This window comes from Anolis sagrei, chromosome 2 (genome assembly GCF_037176765.1).
Source record: "Anolis sagrei isolate rAnoSag1 chromosome 2, rAnoSag1.mat, whole genome shotgun sequence".
NCBI classification, from domain to species: Eukaryota; Metazoa; Chordata; class Lepidosauria; order Squamata; family Dactyloidae; genus Anolis; species Anolis sagrei.
The window spans coordinates 169,276,358-169,297,670 of NC_090022.1; the positions used below are offsets into that span (position 1 = coordinate 169,276,358).

The window sequence follows — 21,313 nt, forward strand, 5'->3', positions numbered from 1 at the left end:
CCACACAGCCCTATATCCCAGAATATCAAGGCAGGAAATCCCACATTATCTGAGTGTGGACTCAGATAACCCAGTTCAAAGCAGATAGGCCCTAAGAGATTGCTGAGTCAAAACAGCTCAAATTCTGAAGCGTGGCTCCACCTTGTGGCTTCTTTCTATAAAGCACTAAGGATTTCAACCTGCCCACTGTCGCTATTCTTGAAAGTCCATATTCGCATATGCCTCTACCCTTTTCAACAGCTCTAGCACTACAACGCAGTCAGGCGTAATGACGTCACACGGGCAAGGCTGCCACAGTGACACCATTTGCTCAACTCGCGGGAACGCTTGGGGGGTTAAGCCCCGCCCTCCGAAGGGGGGGGGGTCTGCGTCACGTGACACTGGGCCCCTGTCATGGCGGCAAGTTCGACGGCGCCGGCGGCTTTGTCGCTGCGGGTGGTGGCGGAGTGCGGGCGGAGCCGAGCCCGGGCTTGCGAGCTGCGCCTGCCGCATGGCACGGTGGAGTGCCCGGTGTTCATGCCGGTGGGCACGCAGGGGACCATGAAGGGCCTCACCGCCTCGCAGCTGGATCGCCTCGGGTGCCGCCTGTGCCTCGGCAACACGTACCATCTGGGCATGCGCCCCGTGAGTCCTCTTCCTCTCTTCCTACATGCCGCCTAGAGCTATGCAACCTGTGGAACATGTAGAGGAAGACGCTGGGCGCGATATTCCGAGTACTAAAGGAATATAGCTTTCTTTCGCTTCCTGGGAGGAAATGAGAGCCCTCTCTTTAAAATCTACAGCACTCCAGTTTTGAATCCAGGGGTCCTTCCAGACAGGCCCAATATCCCTGGGTCTGATCCCAGATTATCTACTTCTCCCAGAATATCTGGCAGTGGGGACTCATAAAATCCAGTTTAAAGCAGAAAACCTGGGATCAGATCCTGGGATATAGGGCATGAAAGAAGAATTCATGCTCTTTGTAAATGTAAAAGGATTTGTTGTTCATTCGTTCAGTCGTCTCCGACTCTTCGTGACCTCATGGACCAGCCCACCCCAGAGCTCCCTGTTGCCCGTCACCACCCCCAGCTCCTTCAAGGTCAGTCCAGTCACTTCAAGGATGCCATCCATCCATCTTGCCCTTGGTCGGCCCCTCTTCCTTTTACCTTCCACTTTCCCCGGCATCATTGTCTTCTCTAGGCTTTGCTGTCTCCTCATATCTCTAGTATCCTTCCCTCCAGTGAGCAGTCGGGCTTTATTTCCTGGAGGATGGACTGGTTGGATCTTCTCGCAGTCCAAGGCACTCTCAGAACTTTCCTCTAACACCACAGTTCAAAGGCATCGATCTTCCTTCGCTCAGCCTTCCCTAAGGTCCAGCTCTCACATCCGTAGGTTACTACAGGGAATACCATGGCTTTGACTAGGCGGATCTTTGTTGCCAGTCTGATGTCTCTACTCTTTACTATTTTATCGAGACTGGACATTGCTCTCCTCCCAAGAAGTAAGCATAAAAGGGTAGGCAGGTGAAATCAGTGGAACAGGCTACATTTGGGATACAGTTTAAGTGACAGATAATTATAATAACAATAATAATGGGTAATAATAATTCTTACCTGGCTCGCCTCATGACAGGTTGCAACACAGCTAAAACACACACACACACACATATAAATGCTCTGTGCATAATGAGTACCTTAAAAACAAAAGAACCAATGAACGAAATCACACCATATTTGGCAACAAAACATCTCACAACACAAGGAATGACCATCACTCAAAAATTATGATTCTGTCATTTGGGAGTTGTAGTTGCTGGGATTTATAGTTCACCAACAATCAAAGAGCATTAAGAGCTCCACCAACAATGGGATTGAACCAAACTTGGCACACAGGCCTCCCATGACAACAGAAAATACTAGCAGCATTTGGTGGGCATTGATCTTGAGTTTGGGAATTGTAGTTCACCTACATCCAGAGAGCACTGTGGACTCAAACAATGATGGATCTGGACCAAACTTGGAACTAATATTCCGTATGCCCAAATATGAACACAGATGGAGTTTGGGGAAAATAGACCTTGGCATTTGGGAGTTGTAGTTACTGGGATTTATAGTTCACCTACAATCAAAGAGCATTCTGAATGAACCCCACCAACGACAGAATTGGGGCAAACAGAACCCCCATGACCAACAGAAAATACTTAAGGCCATCTAGTCCAACTCCCTTCACCAGTGCAAGAAAACGTAATCAAAGCCCTCCTGACAGAGAGCCATCCAGCCACAGATATAGATAGATATATATGATTCACACACACACAGACAAAGTATTATAGATTTGAAAGGGACCCCTAAAATAGGACAATTATATGTTGCATGTTCCGGAGTAGGAAAACCAGACAATCTCCACATCAACACTGATAAAGAAACAGCAAGAAATACTGTTTACCCACAAGCATAAAGAAATATATTAGAAATCAACACTTTCTAATTACTTTATTTTCCATATCACCAGACTGGGCCACAGCAACGCTTGGCAGGGGACCACTAGTTCATTATATAAAAGTGACATATTCCAATGTATTTAAAATTCATGGTTTGAAATTCCAGGGTTTATTACTACCTAAAATGTTACAATCGGATTATATTGTAGAGTTGCCACTAATTACTTTGTTTAGCTTCAGGTCTCCAATTGACCTTGGAAATTTGTACAATCAGGTCTTGTTTAGCAGTTGATCATCTCAAAAGATGAGCACGCAATAGAAAATGTGAATCAGGAGAACACAGATACTTATCCACAGGTTCTGCATCTGTGGATTCAATCAACTGCAGCTCGAAAATATTCAGGGGAAAAAATTCCCAAAGGCAAACCTTGAGTACTACACTGTTGTGTAGGAATATCATGCTGCAGCCTCCCACCCTTTGATAAGTTCTCCTACTTTCTCTGGCACTAATTTTGAGTTGTTAACCATTTTATATTTTTTACGACATGGTGTATATGTACTCCTGAAAGATGGCCATCCACCCTCTGCTGAAAGACCTCCAAAGAAAGTAACCCCACCACACTCTGAGGCAGCATATTCATCTAGCTGGCAGGAAATTCTTCCTAATGTTTCATGTTTAGTCCTGCAGTTTGAATCATTGCTCCGTGTCCTAGGCCCCTTCTACGCTGCCCTATATCCCAGGAATCCGACCCCAGATTATCTGCTTTATACTGGATTATATGAATCTCCACTGCCAGATAATCTGGAGTAATCAGATAATCTAGGATCAGATCCTGGGATAGAGGGGCAGTAGTCTCCAGAGCAGCAGAAAACAAGCTTCCTCCCCTCTTCAATGTGACATCCTTTCAGATATTTAAACATTGCAATCACATTCCCTCTTAGCCTTCTGTCTCCAAGCTAAGCATACACAGCTCCCTCAATGAGATTCCTTTCCCTCTCTTTTTTTATCTGCTGCCCTATGTATGCCCAGTGTGTCTTAGGTACAGGTAGGAGTACCAGAAATTGTGTGGAATGCCTTTCCATAGCCCCCAAACCCACAGAACCAGAGCTTTAGAGAAGCTTGAGGCAGTACCTACTTTTGTGAATTTTGTCATTGGACAGAGACAGAAGCCTCTGCTTGGAAAATTCCCGTTTTCCTTAGGCCCTTTCTACATTGCCATGTAATCCAGATTATCAAATCAGATAATCCACATTACCTGCTTTGAACTGGATTATATGAGTCTACACTGCCATATAATCCAGTTCAAATAAAATAATCTGGATTTTATAAGGCAGTGTAGATGAGACCTTAGAGTCAAGTGCCGTTTACTGGATCGGAGGGATATCTGCTCCCACGCTCTTCCGCCTGCCGAGTTGATCCACACAGTGATGTGGATGTAATGTCACAACCATATGTGCCTTGAAGGAAAAGGATAGTGAGAAAAACGTGAGGAGCGGTACCTAAAAACATTGTTAAAATGTCCTCAGAAACGCTTCTACAGACATTTGGTGACAATTTTGTATGTATTTTTATGTGTAGGCTGCAGTGTGGGTGTGTGGATTGAGTGGATGTTGGGAATTGCACATATTTCAGACAATGACAATAATCTTTTCTCCTTCGCTAGGGACCAGATCTTATCAAAAAAGCCAATGGACTTCATGGCTTTATGAACTGGTCACGGAACTTGCTTACAGTGAGTACAAGGGAGTTATTAATCATGGTGGTGGAGAATGCTTTCTTTGATTAGACTTTGGCTGTTGACAAAAACTGCAAAGTGTGACATATGAGGCAGGCATGACAGTAAAGTTCTTGCTCCAGCATAGCATACCTAATTATTGTTTTTTTAATCACTGCTTAAACTGAGGGTTTCAACCCCAAATAGGGTCCCCTTAGCTCTGTGTTAGGGTCATGACAAGTTTGATAACAGTAAGAGTTTTCTTACTGCCACCCATTTACGCAAATCTGTTAGCATCAGCATGTAATATTTACAGTAGAAATGCTTCAGCTGTACTCATGAAAAGGAAAACCAGCCTGTTTACCAAGCGTTGTAAATGCTGATTTATTATCAGTAAATGTTTGATTTTTATATCTATTTAATATCCTTATATACCTGGGGCCATATAAAAAGTTCTCAGGCAGAAAGAGGTCATGAGTGGAAAAAATTTAAGAAGCCCTGTTTTAAGTGATAATTTAATAGCATAGACATCAAAGTATGGCTATTTTGCCAGACATGGGAGAATTTTTAGTACTTTCTGCACCTCATAAAAATCTAGACAGACAGGGATGTGATAAAATTATCGCCATTTACCAGTTAACTTCTTTGCCAATAATCATTTGTGTTTTTAAGGGTTTGAAGGATTGATAAACCTTATATTCAATAGAAATCCTTTGTATTAGTTAAAAGGGAAACCTTTGTAAAGATAAGTTCTTGTGGGTTTTTTCGGGCTATATGGCCATGTTCTAGAGGCATTTCTCCTGACGTTTCGCATGCATCTATGGCAAGCATCCTCAGAGGTGAGGATGCTTGCCATAGATGCATGCGAAACATCAGGAGAAATGCCTCTAGAACATGGCCATATAGCCCGAAAAAACCCACAAGAACTTAGTGATTCCAACCATGAAAGCCTTCGACAATACATTCTTTGCAAAGATCTTTCAGTGTACCGACGACTTAAAAGGGTATATAGAAGACTTCTTGTGCCCATGGCGGTTAGTATGGATAAGATTGCAATCTAGATCAGTTAGATACAGAGGTGTCAAGTTAGATATGTTCCAACAATTGCTCTGGCCAGAGCAAAGACAGAGGGGAACAGAAGACATTTCCATCTTGTCTTTACTAATAATATAATATTATAATTTATAATATTATAATGTAATACAATATGATACTAGTAATAATAATACAATATTATAGTTATAATTATATATTTACATTACATGTAATATTACTAATAATATTACAATATAATGGTATAGGGCAATATAGTAATATATAATACTGATATCGTACTATGCTAATAATATAATATATTGTATAAAAATATATATTGTAAGCCGCTCTGAGTCCCCTTCGGGGTGAGAAGGGTGGCATATAAATGCCATAAGTAAATTTATTTATTTATTTATTTACAGGTTTTATATTCTGCCCTTCTCATCCCGCATGGAAGTCAAAGCGGAGTAGTGTACACATATATGGAAAACATTCAATGCCAAATTTTGACATATGAACATATACAGACATACACAGAGGCTATTTAACTTTTTCTGGCCGCCAGGGAGCTGTCGCTTTCATCGTCCATCTGCGACGCTGATGAAGCACTTCTGAATTCCACGCATGCTTCCCCGCTGGAATGCTTTGCTGGAGTCTTCTTTATGGCCTCATAAATCAGTTAGTTTAGCCTCCCCACACTTTAAAGTAGTATTACTTGACTTATGCAACTGTCTTTCGGGTTGCAAAGGTCGACAACAGGCTACACACAATTGGTTGGAAATCCACTCCAACCCGGGCTGGCTTCGAACTCATGACCTTTTGGTCAGAGTGATCTTAATGCAGCTGACACTCAGCCAGCTGCGCCACAATCCCGGTGCTTAGATACAGAGGATAGATGTAGAGGTGCTCTCCGGATGTTTGGGCCTCCAACTCCCAGAAGACTTAGCCAGCTTGTTCAATGGCCAGAAATTATGGGAGCTGGAGGGCCATAAGTTTGACACCACTGAGTTAGACGAATAACAGGAGTATATATTCCAGTAGAATGGTTGCTGTATGCTGCATATAGAAGAAAATCATAATGCTTGGAAGACCCGCGAATGCTGTAAAACTTGGAAATGCATGTTCAGCATGCATGGAAATATTGCCAAATTTTGTGCCAGTTTTGATAACCAGGTGTCACCCACACAGAGATATAAAAATTGCCCTTGCTAAAGGTAATAAGAGAAGGAATTCTGTATGTTGTTTTTCCTTAGGTTATTCATTGATCTGATGAGCAGTAGTACTGTAAATAAATTCATGGGAATTGTAGTTTTACAAGGTCTTTAGCCTTCTCTGTAGAGAGTGCTGGTGCCTCACCAAACTATAAGTCCCAAGATTCATAGCATTGAGCCATGGCTGATAAAGTGGTGGCAAACTGCATTAATTCTATAGTGTGCATGGACCTTGTATCAATCTTCTAGTCAAGGGAACCTAGTGCTTCTGGTGTTAGGTGCAGCAAAGTGCCACATTAGATGACCCCTCTTTCAGTTCTCTTTCGGGTGTCAATCTTTTTCTGCAGGACAGTGGTGGGTTTCAGATGGTTTCCTTGGTGGAGCTTTCCAAGGTGACTGAAGAAGGAGTACAGTTCTGCTCTCCTTATGATGGCACAGAGATTCTGCTGACTCCGGAGAAATCAATTGAAATACAGAATGCTCTTGGTAATATTGCATCTTGTATAAATACCAGCTAGTAAGATGACTGACTCTGTTTTTTAGTCAGGGAGTACGTTTCTTTCCTGCTACAACTATTTCATTGCTGTTTTCAGGCAACACAAAAGGTATATTTTAGTGTGTTGAGATCTCTTTACAGAATTACTGCTGAATCTTCACTGAAAATAAAACTCAAATAAGAAAACAAGAGCTATAATAATAATGATGATGTGAAAACCTAACAGTTGTGGTTCATGTTAGTGTCTTTTTCAGCCAGTATAGCACCTATTAGTATAAATCTAGTGTAATAAGGATATGCTGGAGCATGCACACCAAATTTTCAGCACTACAGGGAATAATCTACATTCTGTGTGCCCTTGCAGATTTCAGGTTACACCTAAAGCTGTTGTGACAAACAAACATATATTTTCACTGTTTGCTTCACCCTAATACAAATATATACATGTACATTTAAATATGTATATATACATATGCTAGCTTAGGCATTTAGGTCTTTTGTAATGCTATTTATTAGAAGTAGTCATTGATTATTTTTGGATTTTGTGAATGGTCCTATTAGAAAAAGCAAAAGGGCGTTGGTTAACTATAGCTCCCAGCATCCTGGGTCAATTCCCCCCAACCCCCAGCATTTTAAATTGTTCATGATGAGTATATGTCCCAAGTTAGGTCCAGATCCATTGTTGGTTTGAGTCACATGGATCTCTGGATGTAGGATGAACTTTAACTCCCATTATCCTGTATCAATCCTCTCTGAAATCTTCCACTATTTTATAATGGGTATGTGTGCCAAGTTTGGTTCAGATCCATCATTGGTACTCTCTGGATGAGATGAACTACAGTTCCCATCATCCCGCCTTCCCTCAACCCCTGTAGTATTTTCAGTTGGTAATGTTGGGTATACATATTAAGTTTGTCTATGTATCGTTGGTGGGGTTCATAGAGCGCTCTAGATGTCGGAGCCATCTTGGAAAATACATACAAACATAGATACATACATATTTTGATTTTTATTTATATATATATATATATATATATATATATATAAAAAATACAGATATATACAGATATGTTTTAAAAGTAGTAATGCTTACTTGCTTATTATTGTACTTGAGTTCTTTTGAGTTAGAATATAAATTACTTGAAATCTAGTATGAAAATTCAATTACACTATATACCCAAATTTTTGTTCCTGGCGTATAAATGTCATTTCCTAATTTGTTCTATCACAAAAAATGGCAAAAGTTTATTAAACTGCAAAAACATTGTCTTCGTGGGACATCTTGCTATAGTTTTTCAATGAATATCTCATAGAGTCTCAACCAATTCAGCATAGTTTGTGGCAGCCACAAAAATGGAGTTACTTTCAAAGTAAGTACTGCACAATTAAACAGGAAATAACACTTTCAAGCCAGGAATAGAATGTTTTTTTTTTCTTCAAATTTTGTTACATAGTGTTTCCATCCAGTCCCAAATTAATTCTATATTTCTTTTCAGGCTCTGACATCATGATGCAGTTAGATGATGTGGTCAGCAGCACAGTCAGTGGTCCCCGTGTAGAGGAGGCCATGTTCAGGTTTGTGCAGCAGATGTTACGTCTACCTGCTTTTAGACCCTGTTGACAAGCCCTGTTCAGTGGTTGTATGCGGTGATGCTTGCTCATGTGGTCTGCCTTACTTCTCCAGTTACATAGCTTTGGCTTACGCCTAGTGAAACTTTCAGATTCCACATGTTTAGTTTGAGCAAATGAAAACCTAAACAATAAAACATCTGCATTGATTTACAGAAAGTCAACCGAAGTTCACAAAGGCAAGTAGGTTGGTTGTGAGGCCCCTTCTACACTGTCATATAAAATCCAGATAGCTTTGAAATATTTATTTATTTACTTACTTTATTTATATACCGCTTTTCTCAGCCCTCAGGCGACTCAAAGCAGTGAACAACATCAATACAAAACATCACGAGACAACTAGATTATATGGTAGTGTAGATTCACATAATCTAGTTCAAAGCAGATCATGTGGATTATTTACTTTGATAATCTGGATTAGATGGCAGTGTAGAAGGGGCCTTAGTCTCATTTGGGCGATTAGTATTAGTATACTTGATGCAATGTCTGATTGTGGCCTCTGTACCTTGCAGATCCATTCGCTGGCTGGATCGATGTATTGCAGCACACAGCCAGCCCAGCAAGCAGAATCTATTTGCTATTATCCAGGGTGGGCTGGATCCTGCCCTTCGGACCAAGTGCTTGGAAGGTAGGTTTACTTCTGCGTCTCATCTTTTCTTTTCAGCAACAGAAATGTTTACTCTGCTAGATATTTTGAGGAGGGAACCAGAGGAAATTAAGTTGAAACTCCTTTATTTTGGTAGCTTTCAGTTATCACTTGCCATTGGTTACAGTTTCTCATATAGTCCTTGACTAAAATACAGGGTGAGGCAGCATAACTTCCTTTTTTAGAATGCGCGCCATTCAGACGGTTGAAGAAGTAGTGGAGCGCTAGTGGTCTCGTTCGAGAGGCGGGAGTATAAAGTTTCGTCCTGACATAGTTCAGTCGCCATCATGCGTTGGAACAGTGAGGAGCGTGTTTTGCCGTTCAGGCCTACTTTTTGAGCAGATTTGGAGTGGCCGACCCGCTCTCCAGATTTGGCCCCTTGTGATTTTTTTCTATGGGGTTTTTTGAAATCCCGTGTTTATGTGAACCGCCCAAGGACCCTACAAGATTTGAAGACCAACATCCAGGAAGAAATGGCCAACATAACGCCTGCTATGCTGGCAAGAGTCATGACAAACGCCAGAAATCTGTTTACTCAGTTTATGGAGAATTGGGGACATCACCTACCTAATCTGATCTTCAAAACTACGTGAAACAAAACTTTAGGTATGCGTCTACATTATAAATTTTTGTACAAATGTCTGATTCATACAATGGGTTTTATTAAGTTTTGAAAAAAGGAAGTTATGCTGCCTCACCCTGTAGTAAAGCTTTTCTTTCAGATAAGGAACACTAGAACCAGAGCTATAAGTTTTAACTCATAGGTTAATAAACCAGTGTTTCAGTTGTGGTAAATTCTGATTTTATTCAGCAGGCCTGTAGTTTAAGGGCATATTTGCTTTTTTCAGAAAAGCTAGTTTAATCACATATTTTAAACTTGCGTCTTATGTTTAATTTATTTTATTATTTATTTATTTATTTATTTGACTTGTATACCGCTACTCCCAATTTGGCTTGGAGCGGTTTACAGCAGTAGATTAAAACAATACAATTAACTTTAAAATACAATAAAAACAAGAACAGACATAGTCCCAAGTACACAGACATAATGTTTGTTCTGTGTATTTTAATATGTATTTTGTAGGCATATGTTTTTAATAAGTGTATTTTGTAGAATTTTTTAGATCAGTGGTTCTCAACCTGTGGGTCCCCAGGTGTTTTGGCCTACAAATCCCAGAAATCCCAGCCAGTTTGCAAGCTGTTAGGATTTCTGGGAGCTGAAGGCCAAAACTTCTGGGGACCCACAGGCTGAGAACCATTGTTTTAGATGATTGTGTGTTTTTAGTAATGTTGTAACCTGCCTCGAGCTGCTATTATTGTTGTTGTTGTTGTTATTATTATTATTATTTACACAAAAGCACAGTCTGTCACAGCAAACGAGATCTATATGCTGGATTTCGTATCACAAAATCACAAGTCGAACACTTCCCAATCATCTAGGACTGTGTATTTATTATTATTATTATTATTATTATTATTATTATTATCATTATTACTATATTTGGTTCTTACATAGTTTTATAGCAGGTAGCAAAAGTATTAAAGGAACTTTGTTTCTAATTATGAGTGATAAGTCCTTCTTTACAAAAAGCATGATAAGATAATTGCTGCAGAACTTTTCCACCCATTTATCCTTTGTTTATAGAGTAGTGGGTGAACTTTAAACATACAGGTGCATACCAGTTCCACCAGTGTTTGAAAGCAGCCCTCACAATTTATGAAGGGAAAAGGTGAACTTGTAATTTGCTTTCTTGCATGGTAATAAATGACAGTAGCAGCTCTGGAAATTCTTGCATTGTAGCTTCCAACGGTAGTTTTATTTTCTATGTGGGTATTCACATCTCTAATAGCTGTCCTCCCTTCCTCTGCTAGAAATGAGTAAACGAGATGTGCCGGGATTTGCCATTGGGGGCCTAAGTGGTGGTGAAGCCAAAGATCACTTCTGGAGGATGGTGGCCCTCAGTACAGATCATCTCCCCAGGAGCAAGCCTCGCTATCTTATGGGAGTAGGGTATGATTTTTTTTTTGTCGTGTCAGGAGTCACTCCTGTTGTGAGAGAATTGGCCATCTGCAAGGACGTTGCCCAGGGAACACCCGGATGATTTGATGTTTTTATCATCCTTGTGGGAGGCTTCTCTCATGTCCCCGCACAAGGAGCTGGAGCTGATAGAGGGAGCTCATCCGCCTCTCCCCGGATTCGAACCTGCGACCTGTCGGTCTTCAATCCTGCCGGCACAGGGCTTTAACCCACTGCACCACCGGGGGCTCCAGGGTATGATAAATGCTACACATACTGCACAATGCTGCCTCGTGCAAGTTAATGGCCGTTTCCTCTGGGTTCCAGGAGGAAACACTTCAGAGATGGCTGTAAAGTGGCAAACTACAAGGTTACCACCAAATGGCCCCTCGAGGGAAACAACTGAGTTTGGGCAGAAATTGGGCAACTTATTGAGCAGCTCCTTCATCACCTGAATTGTGTCTGTTCACCTCTTTTCCCCTAAAGGTATGCCACAGACCTGGTAGTGTGTGTGGCCCTTGGCTGTGACATGTTTGACTGTGTCTTTCCCACAAGGACTGCAGTAAGTAGCTATGGAAGAAACTGGGAGTGGCAGCCTGGGAGGGAGGAGAGTGTCATTTTTTTTGCAAAGGGTGAGATAAACTGGGATGCGGGGGATTTATTATACCCAAAAATGGGCGTTGTAATTAGGAAGTCACTTGAGAAGGCTAGTGAGCCAGGAAAAGAAAATGAGTGCTGTAAACATTTCCCCAGATCTTTAGACCTCTCTGCCTTTTTTCACTTTCAGCGTTTTGGTTCAGCCTTGGTCCCCTGGGGCTCACTACAGCTAAAGAACAAGCAATATGCCAAGGACTTCCGACCCATTGATGAGAACTGTCACTGCCCCACCTGTCAGAGGTTTGTGCATTTAAGCATGGGAAACTTCCCTTTCTTTTCCCCCCTTTAAATATTTCATTTTGTCTTCCACCTAAGTCGCCAATGTGCATTTTCAAGGCAGATTGTTTACCCAGAAGGCAGAGCATTTCTCATCCATGTTTGAAGGTCCTATTTTTGATTTTAAAGGTGGTCAGAAAGGCATGGTGTAATGAATCCCTTACCTTAGTTAGCTGCCTGATAGCTTAAGGGAGTGGGCCTGGCGATGCTATGGCATCCATTTTAGGAAAGGGAGACAGGGAGAAGCCATCTTAGGTTAGGTTTGCTTAAGGGGGCGTGTTCAAGTCTAGGAGAGAAAATCAGAAGGCTAGGGTTGGTTAGGAAGATGGGGGCAGAGCCTAAGTGGTCTGAAGGGAAAAGTGTCTTTTAAACTGTTTGAGGTCTCAGTTTTGTGAGTGGGAATTTGGAACGGGTAGAGAGAAGAAGCGTGGGTATTAGTGAGAGCAGTTTGGGTTTTGAAGAAGAAGTTTGGGTCAGTCTTTTGTAAAGTATTCAGAGTAGCTATTGAAGATAGCTAGAATACTGTTTGGAGGAGCAGGACCCCGTTAGTGATCTGTTCAATTCCTAAGGAAGGCTAGTTCAGGGTTTTGGCTAGATTCCTGAGGGGGATTTTTGGGAGTTACTTTCAGAGATTCATTTCCTGAATTAATTTTCTGTTTTGAAACTTTTAAGACTTGTAACCCAGAAGGTTTTAAGATCTTTACTCAAACACAACCACAAGCTTTTTATGCCAGTATTTTACTGAAACCATTAAGCATTTGTACCTGAATATTTCGAGCCTGTTCAATAAATGTTCTTGTTATTTTTATCAACTTATACCAGCCTCAGTGTGAATACCTAGGTGGTGAAAGCATTATTCAAGTCGGTTTTCAGCAACATTTAAGAAAACTATAGTTACATAGAGTGTGTTACTGAACAACCTCTCAACATAAACTGAGCCCGTTTATTATTAATATGGTGGCAGCAGAAATCTTTTGAAAAATCATTCTAAGTCTCTCAGTTCCAGTGGTTCCCAGTTCCTAACTTTAAATAGACAGTTGGTTCAGCAACCATACTCCCTCTATATTTTGGTGAGCTAGTCTGTAGTGAAGGTGTGTTATCATTATAATCTGGCTGAGCAGCGTTGGAATTATTATATATATATTTCCCCTTATCTAAATTTTAATTTAAAATCTTCTCTACTATCTGCTGCATTGTTATACATGGTGTATTATATCAGTAGGCAAAAACACCTATTGCTGAATAAAATAATGGCTTACTTTGTACCCAAGGCTTGGAAACAACATGCATCAGTGATCTGGATATACTTCAACAATCTCTTTTATTCCTTGCAAAACAGAGTATTACTGGAAGGAAAGAAAAATAATACTTTATTTCTTAAATTCTAAGATGTACTTTTTTCTATATAAACATCTCTAAAAATGTGGTGCATCTTAGAATCACAGCTGTGTCTTATGCATTTTTGTTAGTGGTGGTGGTAATGAAATTAGCGTATAAGCCATAGTAATTAGGATATCAGACTAGATCCCTGGTAGACTCATGTAGAAGTCATCCCTAGACGAACTTAGATCATTTAAATTACTGGCTGCAAAATGTAAGTGCGAATTAAGAATGTGGGAAAAGCATGAACATTCTTAATATGTTTACCTAGAGTGGGATAAACATATAGCAAAGCATTTAATTCATTGTAGAATAGTTAGGCATTATCTTGTTTGTTTTACAGAATGTCTAAAGACATCTTAGGGTAGTTTCAGACAACTTCTTCTGTAGGAAGACTGTGAGTTATAGTGGCTAGTTACAATTTCAGAGATAGAAGTTTTTTGTTTGCTCCCCAGGAGGTGAGGTTTTCAGGAGATGCAGGAGTTCTAGTCCAGTGTTTTTCAGAGGGTGTGGAAGAGGCCATTGTTTGGCTGTGAAACAAATTGAAATAAAATGACATATTGTTAAAGTCCCACAGGATTTTGTTGCTTTCAACTTAACAGCTAGACCCTTACTGCTTCTCATTGTTTTTCTGTCTCCCCTGTAAAAATATGTGTTGTTGTGCCAACCAACAAACTTACAGAACCAAAGAAGAATACATTTTTTACTAAAACAACAGTGTACTCAATGTGCAAAGAGAATCAGCTTCCCAGCTTCACCTGCACCTTAATTGCACTTATGTCTGGCCCGTTTCTTTTCCTGGAAAAGGAAAGAAAAATACAATTTCCCTCTTTTACTTTTCTTAACTTGCCCTAAATTGCCTCCTTGGCTATAAGCAGATGACTTTGTTCTTCTTTGTCTTGTGACAGGTATAGCCGAGCTTTCTTGAATGCTCTTTTTCGTAGTGATACAGCTGCCATGCACCACGTGACTGTCCATAATATTGCTTACCAGGTTGGTCTGTCTTTCTGTAACCTTAGGACTTTCTTCTACTCAGAGGGTGGCTGTAGTGGAAGTGGAGAATTTTCTTTTGCATTCTGACTCTAAATTGAGGGTGACACAGCAGGATACAGGCAGTCCCCAAGCTATGAACAAGATAGATTCTGTAGGTCTGTTCTTATAATAATATACCCATATATTCCGGCATATAAGATGACTGGGCGTATAAGATGACCCAAAACTTTTCCAGTTAAAATATAGAGTTTGGGATATACTCGCCATATAAGACTACCCCTCTTCCAACACACACCAAATAAAATTTTTAAAAGCATCAGCTTTGATTTCAATATAGTAATTTTCCTATTACTGTAACTTCTTCTCTGCCTCTCAGATCTCGCACCTGCGCACCTGCACCGCTTCACTGCAGTCTTCAGGAGCGAGATCTGAGAGGCAGAGGAGGAGGTACAGTAATAGGATTCAAGGGCGGGCCAGACAGGTAAAAGAGTTGTGTTTTTCTTGGCCCAGAGCCACTCTTTATCTCTTTTTTTCTATACCCCGGGCACCCCAGAGGCCTGCAGCTTGCTCCGCCCTTCACTTACACCTTCCCGGTGAGGCGCCCCTTTACCTCACCATTGGGACCGCATTAAGTCCACGAATCCTGATGAATGGATTTTCTTCTACCGTACTTGTACAGTGTTGCCCTTAATCCTTTCATACAGTCTCTGCATATGGCAGGGACATGGCCACTGCCATTTTTGAGCTCCCCCCACAATATGCAGCAACCACAGATTCTCCAATCCAGATTGGAAGTTTCAGCACTCGCTCTATAAGACGACCCCCAGCGTATAAGACTACTCCCACATATAAAACGGCGCCCATGCACAAGGCTACGTCAGCGTATAAGACGATCCCCATGTATACTCCCGCATATAAGACGACCCCTGACTTTTGAGAAGATTTTCTTGGGATAAAAAGTAGTCTTATACGCCAGAATATATGGTACTTTATTTATATTCCGCTCTATCTCCACGAGGGGACTCATAGCTTATTACAAATACATATATGACACACATTCAATGCCATTATACAATTGACAGGGACAGACAGTACATAAACAGAGGCAAGGCTTCCCTCTTTTCATCTCTGGCAACCGGCTGTGTTCAACTCGGCCACGGGGAGGTGCTGTTGTTTCATTTTCTATGCCAAGGAGCCTGTCCTCCATGGACTCCTTTCCTGGTTGGATTTTTGCTGGCATGTTTTTCAGGGTGCCTTTTACCTCCCCGCCATAGCAGTACCTATTTATCTACTTATATTGTTGTTTTCGAAGTGCTAGGTGAGCAGAAGCTGTGCTGATGGTGGGAGCTCACTCTGACCTGGGCTTGAACTGCCAACCTTTTGGTCGGCAGGATCTTCTATAGCAGCCGGTTTAACCTGCTGTGCCAGGCTTTGGATATTATAGGGAAGGATTAACACTCCTGTGGAGTTTGTTTTGCTGTCTGTGCCTCTGTTCAGAAGGTTTCACCTCATTTTCTGTCAGTTACAAACATCTGATTTACAAATGACTCCAGGTTAAAAATGAGGGTGAGATAACAGAAAGTGAGACAAATCTACCTCTAGGAAGGGAAAGTCACTCCTGAAAGAATTGTTATCGTGGGGAAAAGGTGTCTGCGCTGAAGCTTTATCACCAATCCTTGTATCCTCAACAAGCCAAACTTTGAAATTCCAATTCTCAAAGGGACAGAAAGTGAGGTCAAATCTTCTGAACAGAGGCACAGGCAGCAAAACAAACACAACAGGGACGTTAACTATCCAAACTATCCCTATGCTTAACTATCCCTATGCTATCCAAAACTAAATATATATGTATCTTTTTGGCTGAAGTTACACTTAAAAATATACCTGTTCCACCTTAAGTACAAATTCAACTTAAGAACAAACCTATCTTGTTCATAACTTGAGGACTCCCTGTATATTTGACCTGCTGATTCCAAAAATGGCAACAGTTTCCCCCTATCAACTCTAGTTTTTGAGAACATATGCCATATACCAGTCTTTATCTGTTCTCCCATAGAAAACCATGAGAACCATATTTAGGAAACTAAAGCAGATGCAATGTTCATATAACCAATGCGATTTTCAGAATCAGCACCTCAAATAACCCCAGCAATAGGCCTAAAAGCTGAGACACTAAGAAAAATGTTTTGGTTGGGCTGTATTATTATTATTTGGGTCCCCCCCCCCCTTACTGATTGCAATTACTTTTTCTATGGCTAGTTGTGCCTCTTGGGAAACTGACGTTGTTGAAAATGTGCTTGCTGAAGGGACTATTTTTATTTCTTCTCTAGCTGAACCTGATGCGCTCAATCCGAGAGAGTATTATTGAGCAGAGATTTCCAGAGTTTGTTCAGGATTTCATGAAGACCATGTATGGGAACTCAGACCGCTACCCTCAGTGGGCCAGGGAGGCCTTGGACTCAGTTGGAATTACTCTGGAATAAGGAGAACAGAATAATGTCACTGGTGTGGCTGTCAGCAAGCAAGGTGCCACTTGTGCTTCCCAAACCCCAGAGTATCATGTGGACTGATGTCCTTGCTTCTTTAGCATTCCTAGAATTTTCACAAAAGTTGTCTGGGTAAATATGGCATGGAATATTTTTTCCAGGAAATTCAGAGGCTCTTGAGTTTATTTTTATATTTTATTAAAATTCTTATTTTCTTCTGTTATTAAACTTCTAAAACTCCTGATTATTTTCTAAGCAGTATCACTTGATTCTATAAAAAGTTTGTACAGAGCAGTTCTACAAATTCTGAGGGAAGTAATTCTGGGCCTGTGTTCAGAAGTAAATTAAAATATAGAATGTGGGAGCTGCCTTTACTATAGAACCAACAAAAAAATATGAAAGGTATGGGGAAATCAGCAAAGAAGGTGGGTGGAGAAGAGTTTAAGGATATGGATATTGAGGAAATAGCCAGCACTGTTGGGTTAACAGAGGGTGATCTAATGGAGCTGACTGTTCCTGAAGCAGGAAGCTGATGATAATGAGGAAGAAATAGAGGTGGTGGCGGTGGTGCAAGAAGACAAGTTTAAATTGGATACTATTGCAAGGAGTCTGATTAAGTTCAGCAACTGCAACTAATTATTTTATGACATCAAATTGTATATGACATGGTCCTTGAAAATGAACAAATAGGTATTTATTTATTTATCGTGTCATCAGCAACCATTGTATTACAATTCTAACAGAGCAAAACAAACACAGAGATTAAAAAGAAAAGGAAAAAGAAGAAAGAAAGAGAAAAAAAACCATACAGATTTTGCAAAATTTGGTATTTGGTTAAATGTCCTTTGACCAGTATCTGGCCACTTGGAGTGCCTCTGGGGTTGCCGCAAGAAGGTCCTCCATCGTGCATGTGGCAGGGCTCAGGGTGCATTGCAGCAGGTGGTCAGTGGTTTGCTCTTCTCCGCACTCGCATGCCGAGGATTCCACCCTGTAGCCCCATTTCTTAAGATTGGCTCTGCATCTCGTGGTGCCAGAGCGCAATCTGTTCAGCGCCTTCCAAGTCGCCCAGTCTTCTGAGTGCCCAGGGGGGAGTCTCTCATCTGGTATCACCCATGAATTGAGGTGCTGGGTTTGGGCCTGCCACTTTTGGACTCTCGCTTGCTGGGGTGTTCCAGCGAGTGTCTCTGTAGATCTAAGAAAACTATGTCTTGATTTAAGTCGTTGGCGTGCTGGCTGATACCCAAACAGGGGATGAGCTGGAGATGTCTCTGCCTTGGTCCTTTCACTATTGGCTGCTACTTCCCGGCGGATGTCAGGTGGTGCAATACCGGCTAAGCAGTGTAATTTCTCCAGTGGTGTGGGTCGCAGACACCCTGTGATAATGCGGCATGTCTCGTTAAGAGCCACATCTACTGTTTTAGTGTGGTGAGATGTGTTCCACACTGGGCATGCATACTCAGCAGCAGAGTAGCATAGCGCAAGGGCAGATGTCTTCACTGTGTCTGGTTGTGATCCCCAGGTTGTGCCAGTCAGCTTTCGTATGATGTTGTTTCTAGCGCCCACTTTTTGTTTGATGTTCAGGCAATGCTTCTTGTAGGTCAGAGCACGGTCCAAAGTGACTCCCAGGTATTTGGGTGTGCTGCAATGCTCCAGTGAGATTCCTTCCCAGGTAATCCTCAGAGCTCGGGATGCTTGTCTGTTCTTAAGGTGAAAGGCGCATGTCTGTGTTTTAGATGGATTAGGGATCAGATGGTTTTCCCTGTAATAGGCAGTAAGAGCGCCTAGAGCTTCGGAGAGCTTCTGTTCTACCATCTCAAAGCTCCCTGCTTGAGCAAACAAATAGGTAGAATAGATAGAATAGGCATTGTCTATGTACAATATAAAAAAAAAATAAAATCAAACCGAACTGAAATTACAATGAATTTCAAGAAGATAACACCACATATCCCTGCCTCTGCTTTCACCGCTACTGTCCCTGAGGCATCCCCATCCTCTCTCTTCATCCTCATGTGGAACACATAGGCCCCTTCCACAAAGTTGTTAAATTCATGTTGAACTGGACTATATGGCAGTGTGGACTCAGATAATCCAGTTCAAAACAGATATTGTGGATTATCTGCCTTGATATTCTAGGTTATATGGCTGTGTGGAAGGGCCCATAGAAGGTGACAAGGGTAAAGAACCTGGAGATACGAGGGGTATTTTTTAAGTAAGGTCTGTTTTGTTGTAGACACTAGTAGTTCGCGCACATACCGCAACGAGCGCGTGCGTCATGTACCGGCATGCCTCGGGAACAACTGTGCTCAGTTTCCGCTCTGTAGCTAACCTGTACGGTTCTGTTCTGTGCTTTAAAAATGTTTAAGACTATCAACTCACCCGCTGCATGTGAGGTTCACTCAGTGATACGGTTTTCTGCCTGCTGCAGAAATTCATCGACAGATTTGTGAAGTGTACGGTGATACTGTTATGAGTGAAAGCAAAATGCGTAAGTGGGTACGACAATTCAAAGATGGCTGTGACAACGTCCATGATGAGGACTGCTCTGGTCGCCCTTCTTTGATTACAGACGATTTGGTGCCTTCAGTTGAAGCGAGGATTCGTGAGAACAGGCGCTTCACAATAACAGGTCTCTCAAACAAATTTCCTGACGTGTCGAGATCAGTGCTTTACAACATTGTTTCTGAACACCTAAAGTTTAGGAAACTGTGCTCCCGTTGGGTCCCGAAACTCCTAACAGAGGACGACGACGTGAAAACGGCAGTGAACCCTTGGTTATTGGAGCAGGCAGCAAGTTTTTATGAAGAGGGTATTTTAAAATTGGTTCAGAGGTATGATAAGTGTTTGAACAAACTTGGCAACTATGTCGAAAAATAGAGTATGTACTTTCTGAAAATAAATTTACTTTTTTGAAATAAACTTTCGTTGTGTACTTATGTTCAAACAGACTTTACTTAAAAAATACCTCTCATACATTTCCTTCTTTGAATGAATGACAGTAATGTCATACTATGTAACTGTGTTTTATAAACTTCAAAAATATCTATTTACCCATTGCTTTGCTCCCTCTTACGCTCATTCTCTCTTTCTCTGTGTTAGCCTGCATTCTTGCTACTGTAATTTTTCAGTTAACTTACATACTGTTGCAGTGTACAGTGTTCCCTCACCACTTTGCGATCTGCTAACCGCAGACTTGTCATTTTGCGGCTTTTAAAAAAAATTGATTTAAAATACAAGTAGCATACAAGTAGAGGAAAAGAGAGAGAGAGGAAGGGGAGAGAGGAGGGGGCAGAGCTATACTTTACATATACAGTATAGCAGTGGTTCTCAACCTGTGGGTCCCCAGATGTTTTGGCCTTCAACTCCCAGAAATCCTAACAGCTGGTAAAGTGGCTGGGGTTTCTGGGAGTTGTAGGCCAAAAACCCCTGGGGACCCCAGGTTGAGAACCACTGCAGTATAGTGTCCCTACATTGTGGTTTTTCACTTATCGCGGGGGTTCCTGGAAGTCTTTGGCTTTGTGTTCTTTTTTTGTTTCTATGGTAGCAAATGTTACATTACATGAAAGTCTTATGTGTCTAATATACTGTATGTTTTCAAAATTTTGTGTTTGTAGCTTAGTCTGCTTCTGCAATAATCTTTGCACCTATTTTATGGGTAGAAAGTAACAAAAGTCTGCCTAGTATGCATATTTGTAGGAGAAACATATTACTATAGTCATCATCGCCATCACTGTACATGGCGATTTACACAGCAAATAACAAAATAGTTGTCTGTTTGCAATCTAGCTTTGAGGTCATAAGGGTGGCTAGTAAGAATTCAGAGCTCCTGGTGTAACCATAGCCTAAGGAAATGAAAAAGCAAATTATAGAACAAAGAATTTGAATGCTTCTAGAAGAAATGGAGACACTATTTGCATTGAATGTAAGTGTAATGAACTCTGGAACTTATCACAGGAGGCATTGCATCACAACCTCAGCTAGATAGTAGTATCTTTGGTTAGGATTTTTCTCATGACGCTGATCCTGTTGTTCTCCTCAAGGTGACAATTCAGAAAATGTTTCTTTTGCCAACACAAATAATCCATTAATGACATTTTTTAAAATAACTACTTCCTTGTGAAGCCAACAATCTTCCATTGGAAGAACAACAGAAGAGGAAAGATCTTGTAAGATAAATAATATTTGCTCATGTAAATCTAAGGACCTTATCTCATGAGGCTGGTGAAATGCCTACCTCATAAGATAAGGTCCTTATTTAGATTTACATGAGGAAATGAAAATGGAAAGCCCTTACTGCATGAGGCGTGTAATGTACAATGATTGTAAGATAACAGCAGGAATTCAGCCAAGTGCAAG

At 41.1% G+C, this 21,313-nt stretch overlaps 1 protein-coding gene across 1 annotated transcript; it reads left to right on the forward strand.

Moving 5' to 3' along the window:
* The first annotated feature begins 287 nt into the window (after positions 1-287).
* Positions 288-17,207, forward strand: QTRT1 (queuine tRNA-ribosyltransferase catalytic subunit 1). The gene is made up of 10 exons (XM_067464083.1): positions 288-624; positions 4,084-4,152; positions 6,728-6,866; positions 8,373-8,451; positions 9,018-9,133; positions 11,024-11,162; positions 11,655-11,730; positions 11,956-12,065; positions 14,390-14,474; positions 16,805-17,207. The coding sequence occupies exons 1-10, from the start codon at positions 394-396 to the stop codon at positions 16,955-16,957; spliced, it is 1,197 nt and encodes a 398-aa protein (XP_067320184.1). The 5' UTR covers positions 288-393; the 3' UTR covers positions 16,958-17,207.
* The last annotated feature ends 4,106 nt before the right edge of the window (positions 17,208-21,313 follow it).

Excerpts from the sequence above, each read along its gene's own strand:
- QTRT1 (XM_067464083.1), top strand. The coding sequence starts at position 394 with ATGGCGGCAAGTTCGACGGCGCCGGCGGCTTTGTCGCTGCGGGTGGTG. Across the intron at positions 625-4,083 it reads ACCATCTGGGCATGCGCCCC|GGACCAGATCTTATCAAAAA; the intron begins GTGAGTCCTCTT and ends CTCCTTCGCTAG. Across the intron at positions 12,066-14,389 it reads CACTGCCCCACCTGTCAGAG|GTATAGCCGAGCTTTCTTGA; the intron begins GTTTGTGCATTT and ends GTCTTGTGACAG.